Consider the following 10,463-nt stretch of genomic DNA (forward strand, 5'->3'; position numbering starts at 1 on the left):
AGGGCCTCAGAAATAGAATTAGATATGGCTGAGGACATAGATCCCATAGCAGCTTGGATTGCTGCAGCTACTGAGCGCTGAATCGCTGAAGTCTGGGCATCAATAGACATGGCACCAGACTCCTGGGCATTAGAAGGCACCTCCATAACCTCAGGGGCAGAGTCACCCCCACGCATACTGTCCTTGGACATAGTAATGTATAGGGCAGTACTAAACTGTAAGAGCACCAAAACTGCCTATGAGCCAGTGAGATATAAATAATAATAATCGACCCCCAAAGCTGAGCAACCGGAATGTGTGGGAAAACTAGTGGGTAAATACCGCAGGTCACAAGCGGGATGCAGGGGAGAGACTCCGGCAGGAGGTGGACCAGGCGGCCATTGCAGCCGATATCCACGAGCGGATCCTTACTTTCCGTGATGGTGAGTGACTACAGAGCAGGCTCCGAAGATTCGGTAACCCAACTGGATCAACTGTGGAGGTGGCTGAATGGTGTCACTTTATGGTGAAAGCCCATCTAATGGTGTAATTTCTATGAAGTAAACCTTACCGCCCCCAACATCTCCCCAGCATAGGAGGATTCAAGTACGGCACTGGAGATAAGCAGCACCAGAGGCGCCTGGCAGCTGCTTATCTCCACCCTTTTTTCAAAATGACATAGGTTTCGGCAGGTTTGTCAGCAACAAGCCTCACTTCACAAGTCTTTCTACATCTGCAGGTTACGACACTCAAGTTGGGGAACGAGGCCTAAAACTGAGCGGTGGAGAGAAGCAGCGAGTCGCCATTGCCCGAACCCTTCTAAAGGGGCCACAGATCGTCATGCTGGACGAGGTGAATCTAAATGGTTTAGGCTGAAGCTGCGCTTTGTGTTTCCAGTTAATATTGAGGAATTGCTGTATGAGCGACTGCCCAATATAACAGTATTGTCGGAATCGTTTCCTTTACTATTAGAATCCTCCTGCTGGTAAGAGGAACCATTCCAATAATGACATGTGTGAAGGAATTGCTACTTATGCAGTTTTCTCCTTTAGTTGACCTGTCGCTTGAATTTAGTACACCAGCCCCATCCATATAGGTCAGGGATGACCAACCTGCGGCTCTCCAGATTTTGTAAAACTACAACTCCCACCATGCCCAGCTGTAGTCAGTCTGGGCATGCTGGGAGTTTTAGTTTTGCAACAGCTGGAGAGCCGCAGGTTAGCCATCCCTGATATAGGTGAATAGTCACAGTCTGCTTCCCAAAGACGGTCCGTGATCAGCAGAAGCCTCCTGAAATATTACATATGCCCCCTAAAGGGGTATTCCAGTTATAACATGTTATCTCCTTATTCACAGGATAGGGGGATAACTATTGCAGAATATTGGTGGGGGGCTTACGGCTGGGAGCCACACCATTCCCGAAAATGGGGGGCCCAATATCCTGTAGAGCCCTGACAGAGCGGCTGGTAGGAAATGTGCACTGCAGTTCCATTTATTTCTATGTTAGCGCCAGAGATGGGCGAGCGCTGTACTCGGCTATCTCCATTGCTTCCATAGAATTTAATTGAGTGGCGTCGCGCATTTCTTACCAGCCAATCCGTCCCATTCAGGGGGGCTCCACAGGGTATGGAGCCCCCATTTTTGTCATCAGCGGGGGCCACCAGTGATCTGTTAGTTATACCCTATCCTGTGGATAGGGGATAACTTATAACCAGAATACCCCTTTAACTCCTGCTTCCCTGAAATACTGCGTGTGTGGCGTTGATTCCTGCTAGGCGGGTGGACTAGCTCTGGTCTCATGTGCGCATTATGGGGCTTTTTACAAAGCTGGCAGTCCAGGAGCAGGAATCATTGGCGCCTGCGCAGGATCTAAGGGATTCTTCTGCTGACATTGGAACAGGTCAGGCATAAAAAAACTCCATCCAAATAAAATTCGCCTGTAGAATATAGTTGGATATTGATGCTTCCTCTTCTTAGGCCACCTCTGCCCTGGACACAGAAACTGAGCGCAACATCCAAGCATCGCTGGCCAAAGTCTGCTCCAACCGCACCACGCTTGTGGTTGCCCATAGGTGAGTCTGCAGCTGGATAATAAGAGGGTTCCCCAACAATGAGCCGATGTCATATTGTCCCGCTGATGGGACCCTATGCGGTCAGCTGCAATCAGTTGGGACAGCAAGTGATCAGGGAGGTTTGAGGGATCGGGGACATGTCTGTGGCTGGGTGCGGGTGATATAATCTGCATGAGATGTAATATGGTGGACAGTGATTGCTGTGAGCAAATGCAGGAGAAGTCTGGAGCACAAACTGCTGGCATTGCAATACGAGACTGTACATAAGGAGTCAGGTGCACAGGCTGAAGACGCGCTATTCCTGATGACCATTTAACCCCCTCCCAATAACTGCCATACATGTACAGCGCAGTCTGCACAATCATCAGGGGGTGTCAGTAGCCTGGATCAGAGATTATTCTGATCGCAGCTGTTTAACCTCTTAGTTTTGCAGGCCAAGGTTTGCTTTTTATTTGTGCTATTTTAGGCTGCATACAATTTTTGTTCACCTTTTTAGGGAAAGCACAAACAGCAGTGTTAAGTATTAGTTTTTTTTTTGTCGCTGTTCAGGTTAAATAACATAACGTCGTGGTTCGGGTTGTTCTGGATGCAGCAATACCATTTATGGGTCTCTTTTTTGGGGGGGTTTGAAAAATATATATATATTTTACCAAGTTTTTTTCCCCCTATCACTTGTATAATACGCTGCCGTACTTCACTATTGTACAGGCAACATGTTAGGACCTCTGGCTGGTCCCCTAAGGCACGCTATGACCCGGGGACTATTGCTAGGCTTCTGGCTGCCATAGTAAACACAGTTAACCTCTTAGATGACGCTATTGTAGCAGGAATGACCAGGATCAGAGCTGTCTCCAATCCTGCCTATTGAGGCAGGATCTTAGGTGCAGTGTGCAACTCCTGAGCCCGCAGTGCCATATGTGGCGGTATGTATGATCCATCCCGCCCACTGCGCTGTACATGACTGTGACTGCTAGAAGTTTGAGATTTCTGTCTCATTCATAAACTGTCTTTCCCAGACTGTCCACGATCATCAGCGCCGACCAGATCCTGGTTCTGAAGGAAGGGCAGATCGTAGAGAGAGGAAGGTAAGTGCACTCCGTCTGTCGGTGTCTCGTAGCCGTATGAAGATGCTAAAAATGAAGCCGCTTTGCAAATAATCTTGAATATAAATTCCTACAGACATTGTGTATACAGCTCCCATACATACCAATGTGTCTCCATGGTTACAGCCTACCTATAAACGCTGTGTGTGGTTTGGTCCGCCTACTACTCGCTAACCAGCATTTGGCCAGATCAGACTACACAAGGTTTGTTTGTAGTCTGTAACCAAGGAGACGCATAGGTCTGTCTAGGGTTATTTGCAATCACAGCTATTTGAATAGTTCCTTTTTGTTTGGGATATTAAAAATGGTTGCAAAAGTCTACACACCCATTAGATCATTCATGGTGACTAGAGTCCACATTTATGTGAAATTTCAGTCTGGAGGTCGGGTTGTGGGCTTAGGCTACTTCCACACTAGCGGCAGCCTGATCCGTGCTGCCGCTAGTGCACACGTGCCGCCGGAGGTCTGCTCCGGCCCCATTGACTATAATGGGGGAGGGCCGGAGTTGCGGCGGCAGCACGGCAAACATGCCGAGAGGCGGCCGGAATGAAACTACGACATGTCACCCGCCGGAGAAGGCTGCCGCCAGTATGAAAGTAGCCTTATAGATGAGTGTGCTCAGGAGATCGCCGCGTCATTGTTCTGGTCCTTTATTTCTAGGCATGATGAGCTGCTCGCCAAGGGCGGCATCTACGCGGGCATGTGGCAGAATCAACAAAGCGCCAACGAGTCGTCTGACTCCGAGTCTGAGAGAAAAGTTCGGGCATCCGAGAAACTACAGCAGCCAAAACCAGCGCTGAGGAAACCTCATCACTGACGTCCAAGCCAAGAACCGCGCCGGTGGCTGCGACAGAACTAGCGTTCTGGGCGGATTCAGTCCGGCTGCGCCCGTATTATGGGAAATCGGTGCCACACATAAATGACTGAACCTAATCTATTGTCCTCTGTTATCAGCCACCTCAGGCTAATGATCATAGACTGACGGAAAGCCCAGATCTTCACTTACCTCCAGACACATCTCCAGCCACACATCAGCTGCCCGTCTTACAGTGCTCCACTCTGTTATGCTGCCCCACCTCTAGGGGGCCCTCCAGGGGTCCAGGAGATCTGGGCTGCTGTATGTGGGGCCCTTGCTACTGAATTTCTTTCAATGACTAACATAATATGGATTGGTGACTACCTGCCTTCCTCCAGATCTGGTCTGTAGGCGCCATGACCACTCAAGCAGCTCTCCGCACCCTACATACAGGAGCCCACATCTTCCGGGACCCTTGTAAGGATGCATTGGAGGAGGAAGCAGGACTTAAAGAACTTTAGGACTTTTCCTGTCATGTAAAGTTAGGATATGGTATTGCTTTATAATCTGCGGGGATCCGACCTTTGGAATCCCCACTGCTCCTGAGAATGAGGGGTCCATATTGTTGCACCCTGCACCCCAGCCACCCAGCTGTTTAGGGAACTGCAGCCAGCTCTGCCCGGGGGGCGCCGCTGTGCAACGAATAACAGTGAAAGTGAGGCAGCGCTACACCAATGCTGGGGCCCCTTCATTCTCACGATCGGTGGGGGCCCAAGAGGTCAGACCTCGACCATCATGTAGTAATATGCCATTATTTTACATGATGGGAATACCCCTCTCCATTTTTCCCTATTAGAACATATTGACCTCACAAAGGGGAGTCCGTTACTCTGGACTTCTCTCTCTGAACCAGAATGGAGCCCGTCTGTCCCCGTCCGGGCAGGTCTGAGCCCTCCTTGTATTCATCTGAATAGCCGCCATATAATGCTACGTTTCCCATGGCCAAATCAGCTGCTTGTTGTGGGTGCCGGGATTGGAGTGCTCTGATCAGACAACCCCTTTTACAGGGTTCATGCACACAGCTGCATGTGTAAGACGTGGCTCTGAAGGACGAAGCTGTGAGCCGCTGTATAGTACCGCAACGTGATATCCTACTATCCCAACAAGTAATAGCACAATGGAGCGATCGGAGGCATCTGGGCGTACAGTAGGGGCCCCCTAGACCTGTATGGGGACTGTGTAACATCTCTGTGCCACCGAGAACTTGTACGGGGCCACATGCACAAGACTTAACTGCACTAAAACCTGATGGCGGAGAATGTCCGTGTTCTGCCGTGGATTTTCCGTGCTGCACAAATATGTCCCGTGTGCTTTGACCCTTTGGTGCAACCCAAACACATGTTTTTATGCAATAGAGGTAAAAGTTGTAAATGTGATGCCGCTGTTGTGACAGGACGGGTGTCAGCCATCACCCTGCTTTCATCTGCCAGATCATTTGAAAAAGAATATAGGATAAGCGGCAATCAGACCGACATGATGCCGCTTATCACAGTAAAGAAAAGATCCAGCACATCCCATGTCTAGATACCAGGTGTCGGGGGACTTCTCTATGACTGCCTTCTACTTTTCCGACACTGTTCTGGTACATTGCAGCCCATGTGACGGAGCGCACGGCGCCTACATACGATGCCTCGTACACACCTGTGACGTGTGTGTGTATCCGGAAAAAGCTCTACCGGACCTCAGGGTTAGAATTCGTCATCGCCCCTCCTCCGCTTTTAAATTCACGTTTTGTATGATTTCACAGGCCTTTTGATTACTCGGCGGAGGAAGGGAAATGAATATTTATTCTACAGCGACAAATGAGCGGAATCGTAGATTGTATTATACAGAATAAAAAAACTGAAATTCTGTGCGTTGTCCGTCTGATCTAATGTGTGTAATCCTTCCTCTGTGTTTTCACAAGTCCGTGCACTGCGGTGCCCACCTTTTTACAGGCAGGATTATTAAAACTGTTCATCCTGGGCCTCCTGGTTCATGAGTCCCACAACTAATCACCTTCAATAGCTTTCGGCTGAACGTCCACTCAGCTCACGGTTATGCTTCTCATCCCCTCCCATACACATGCACACTCGGCTCTTCTGTGTATTAGGGCTGGTAGATGATTTCTTAGGTTTGGGGGAGGGGAACATAGACGGTGGAGCGTTGTACGTGGTCAGTATAAACAGTGGAGGCGCCGGGAGTCACCGCCCCAAACTCCTCCCTGGTCTGACTGCTGCTGGACCAGACTGTTAAGTGATCCTCTCCGCAAGGTTGCCAACCTTCGTCTTAAATTTTTTGCGCAACTTAACGAAAAATCACGGACAGCCAAAAAGGTTTATGGACATAGGCCACGCCTATAGAGATTTAATAGTAGTTAAAAATAAAATTATGGCAGCAGTGTATGAAAAAAAAAATAATCTACAATTCTCAGCTGTTCCATCCCCACCGCTGTAGTCTGAGTGCTCTGTTTATATGGCTGCAGTGAGGACGCATGTGACAGGCTGGACGTTCTGACAAAGACCGACAGGGATATGACGGGCAAGTGTGTGCATCAGTGTCAGTGATGTGCAGATGTATAGCATGTGACCACTGCAGCCAATCACTGTCCTCAGCGTTAGACCACTGACAGGTGATTGGCTGCAGCGTCAGGAGGGACTAACCAGAGCTGGAGGAAGGGGTGAGTATAACATGCATCCATGATGAATATGTGCCACATTGCTAATCCAATCAATATTTCTGACACAGATTGTGGCGCAAAGGTCCTTAGCGCCGCAATCTTCATATTTTTCAAAATAATAGCAGTGTTTCAAAAAAAGGGAATAAAGCTCAAAATCCTTCTAATGGCTTTTATTTCCATCCACACAGATGCATTGGGGACACTAGACCTTCTATTCCAAATCAAAACATGAAGAAAAATATATAACTTTTGTGTTGTTCCTCTAAAAAAAAAAAATTAAGAAAAGTGAATATTAGACTGTTCAAAAACAATAGCAGTGTTTGTCTTCTTCTTTACAAACTCAAACATTCACTATATAAACTGATAATGTCTGCAGATGTTGCTTTCCTTTGAATCACTAATAGTTAGTTGTGTAACCTCTGTCTCTGAGAACGGCTGGACGTCTGTGCTGCTCGGAGTCACCACCTTCTGCCCCTGTGACCAGGTTCTCCAGCCCAGGAGGATTGGACCACATTCCACAGTTCTTCTCTATTTCTTGGTTTTGCCTCAAAAACTGCATGTTTGATGTCACCCCACAAGTTTTCTATTGGATTAAGATCCGGGGATTGGGCCGGCCACTCCGTAACTTCAATCTTGTTGGTCTGGAACCGAGATGTTGCCCGTTTACTGGTGTGTTTGGGGTCGTTGTCTTGTTGGAACACCCATTTCAAGGGCATTTCCTCTCCGGCATAAGGCAGCATGACCTCCTCCAGTATTCTGATGGATTCAGACTGATCCATGATCCCTGGTCTGCGATAAATAGGCCCAACACCGTAGTATGAGAACATCCCCATATCATGATGCTTGCCCACCATGCTTCATGGTCTTCACAGTCTCCTGCGGCTGAATTCAGTGTTTGGGGGTCGTCTGACAAACTGTCTCCGGCCACTAGACCCAAAAAGAACAATCTTACTTCCATCAGTCCACAGAATGTCTCTTCAGGCCGTCAATGTGCTCTTTGGCAGATTGTAACCTCTTCAGCTCATGTCTTTTCTTCAGCAGTGGGACTTTGCGGGGGCTTCTTGCAGAAAGCTCGGCTTCACATAGGCGTCTTCTCATTGTAACAGGACTCACAGGGAACTTTACACCTTCTTCCATCTTCCTGGAGCTGATTGTTGGCTGAGTCCTTGCCATTTTGGCTATTCTTCTATCGATTTGAATGGTAGTTTTTCGCTTTCTTCCACGTCTTTCAGGATTTTGTTGCCATTTTAAAGCATTTGCGATCATTTTAGCTGAGCAGCCTATCATTTTCTGCACTTCTTTATATGTTTCCCCCTCTCCAATCAACTTTTTAATCAAGGTACTGTCACTACCAGAGCTTTGAGACGTTCTCACAGCTCTGTGTCTCCACCCCTGTGATGATGTCACTTAGAGTTTGGAGGTGTTCTCACTGTTCTGTTTCTCCGCCCCTGTGATGAGGTCTTTACTCCCAGCTGTTCCTCCTGCCTTTAAATCACCCCTCCTCCTATTGCAGGGCGTGGATTATATTTCTCTTTTCAGTTGTAGCTCTGTCTTGAGTATCTTCACTTGTTAAGCTATTAGCTCTCTGGACCTGTGTTCTGTTGCTGCAAGCACTCCGGATATTGCCAGCGGCCCTTGGATCCGTCTTCTCTGCGGCTGCAGCTCCATCAGCTAAGTGTGCAGACATTGTTGTGTACCTGGTGATTTTCTGACTGGATCTGAGGTGGCCACGGTTCCCTCCATATTCTGAGCAGGGCATCGGTGGCCGTGCCCCTTCCACTAGTGTAGGGGTTACAGAGCTCATCAGTCTTAGGCACGCGGGCATGCCTCGTTCCACCACATGGATCCGGGCATGTGCTTTAGCAGCATAGGGAGAGTGTTGAGGGTCTGACAGGGGTCACCCTTTCTCTTCCCTAGTTTGGGTCCGGTCAGTAGCTCTTTTTACTGTGTATGCTCTTGTTACCTTTAAACAACCGTGACATTATAATCCACCAAAACCGTCCTTGTTGACATGGATCCGCTTTCTGGCTTGGTTGACCGCATGCAGGGTCTTTCTTTGGAAGTAGCGGATCTCCGTCAATCTGTGACTCAGCTACAAGCATTGGGCTCTGCTCCGGCTCATGGAGTCTGTTGCGAGCCAAAGGTCTCACTTCCGGAAACGTTCTCCGGGGGCAGTGAGAATTTTGTTCGCTTCAGAGAGGCATGTAAACTCCATTTTTGTTTGTGTCCCCACTCCTCTGGTAATGAGGAACAGAGGGTGAGGATTGTCATCTCCCTGCTCAGGGGTAATGCTCAGACTTGGGCTTTTTCGCTGCCATCAGGGGATCCTTCCCTTCGATCCGTGGAAAGATTTTTTTTTGGCCCTGGGGCAGATATATGATGACCCGGATCGTGTTGCTCTGGCAGAATCGAATTTACGTGTTTTATGCCAGAACAAACTGTCTGCGGAGCTTTATTGTTCTGAATTTCGGAGATGGGCAGCTGATTCAGGCTGGAATGATGCTGCACTCCGAAGTCAGTTCTGTCATGGTCTCTCAGAGGGTTTGAAAGATGCCTTTGCTTTCCATGAGAGACCAACGTCCTTAGAGTCTGCCATGTCATTGGCGGTATGCCTTGACAGGCGTCTAAGGGAAAGAAACGAGACCTCTCTGTCCAGCCATTGTCAGTCTAGGGGCAATGGTGCGGACTCATTCAGTATGCAGGGGTCTCATCCTGTCTCGCTCCCCTCTGAGGAGGAGCTCATGCAGCTAGGCCGACTTGCCCCTGATAAAAGAGGATTTAGTCCTCAGAATATGGTGTGTTTTTGTTGTGGGGGCATAGGTCATTTGGCAAATGTTTGTCCGTCTAGGAGATTCCTGAACTGTACTAAGAGCGATAATAAGAGAAAAACCTCAAGAGGTAGATCATCAAGATCTGCTACTTTGGGCAAAGTTGATGTGGGAATTGATGCTATTCCTCTGACCTGCAGTTCCCGTTTTCTCCTGTCTGCCAGGGTGGCGCTAGAGAGCAAAGTCATTCCTTGTGAGATTTTTGTCGATAGTGGAGCGGCCGTCAATCTTATTGACACTCAATTTGTAGCCTTGCATGGTTTTCAGGTTTGTACATTAGAAAAGGATATACCTGTTTTTGCTATTGACTCTTCCCCACTCTCGCAGAGATCTCTGAAAGGCATTGTTCACAATATCCGGCTAGCTGTAGGTGACACTCATGTGGAGGAGATATCTTGTTTTGTCCTTAACGGATTGCCTTCTCCTCTAGTTTTGGGGCTACCCTGGCTCACTAGACATAACCCCACTATTGATTGGCAAGGAAGGCAAATAAATGAGTGGAGTGACTTTTGTAGAGAGAATTGTCTCACAGCGACTTTTGCAGAGGTGTCTACTAAAACTGTGCCATCATTTCTCTCTGATTTCTCGGATGTGTTTTCCGAGAGCGGTGTTCAGGAGCTACCTCCTCACCGGGAGTTTGACTGTCCCATTAACCTCATTCCCGGCGCCAAGCTGCCAAAAGCACGCCTCTACAATCTCTCACAACCGGAAAGACTCGCAATGCAAACCTATATCTCTGAGAGTCTCGAGAAGGGGCATATTCATCCCTCAAAGTCACCTGTTGCCGCGGGGGGTTTTTTTGTAAAAAAAAAAGATGGCTCTCTGAGACCTTGCTTAGATTTTAGGGAGCTGAACCGTATCACGATTCGCGATCCCTATCCCCTTCCTCTGATCCCGGACCTCTTCAACCAAATTGTTGGGGCCAAGGTGTTTTCCAAATTGGATCTGAGAGGCGCGTACAACCTG

General features: G+C 48.4%; 1 protein-coding gene across 1 annotated transcript in view; it reads left to right on the forward strand.

Annotated features, from left to right (window-relative positions):
* ABCB6 (ATP binding cassette subfamily B member 6 (Langereis blood group)) overlaps positions 1 to 5,861 on the forward strand; it is a 25,390-nt gene extending 19,529 nt beyond the window's left edge. Inside the window, exons 13-17 of the mRNA XM_044304436.1 lie at positions 311 to 422; positions 719 to 831; positions 1,957 to 2,051; positions 3,068 to 3,136; positions 3,815 to 5,861. Of these exons, the coding sequence (XP_044160371.1) occupies positions 311 to 422; positions 719 to 831; positions 1,957 to 2,051; positions 3,068 to 3,136; positions 3,815 to 3,971 (546 nt within the window). The 3' untranslated portion in view covers positions 3,972 to 5,861. The remainder of the gene's footprint in view (positions 1 to 310; positions 423 to 718; positions 832 to 1,956; positions 2,052 to 3,067; positions 3,137 to 3,814) is intronic.
* The last annotated feature ends 4,602 nt before the right edge of the window (positions 5,862 to 10,463 follow it).

The sequence above is a fragment of the Bufo gargarizans genome, chromosome 8, assembly GCF_014858855.1.
Source record: "Bufo gargarizans isolate SCDJY-AF-19 chromosome 8, ASM1485885v1, whole genome shotgun sequence".
Lineage (NCBI taxonomy): Eukaryota > Metazoa > Chordata > Amphibia > Anura > Bufonidae > Bufo > Bufo gargarizans.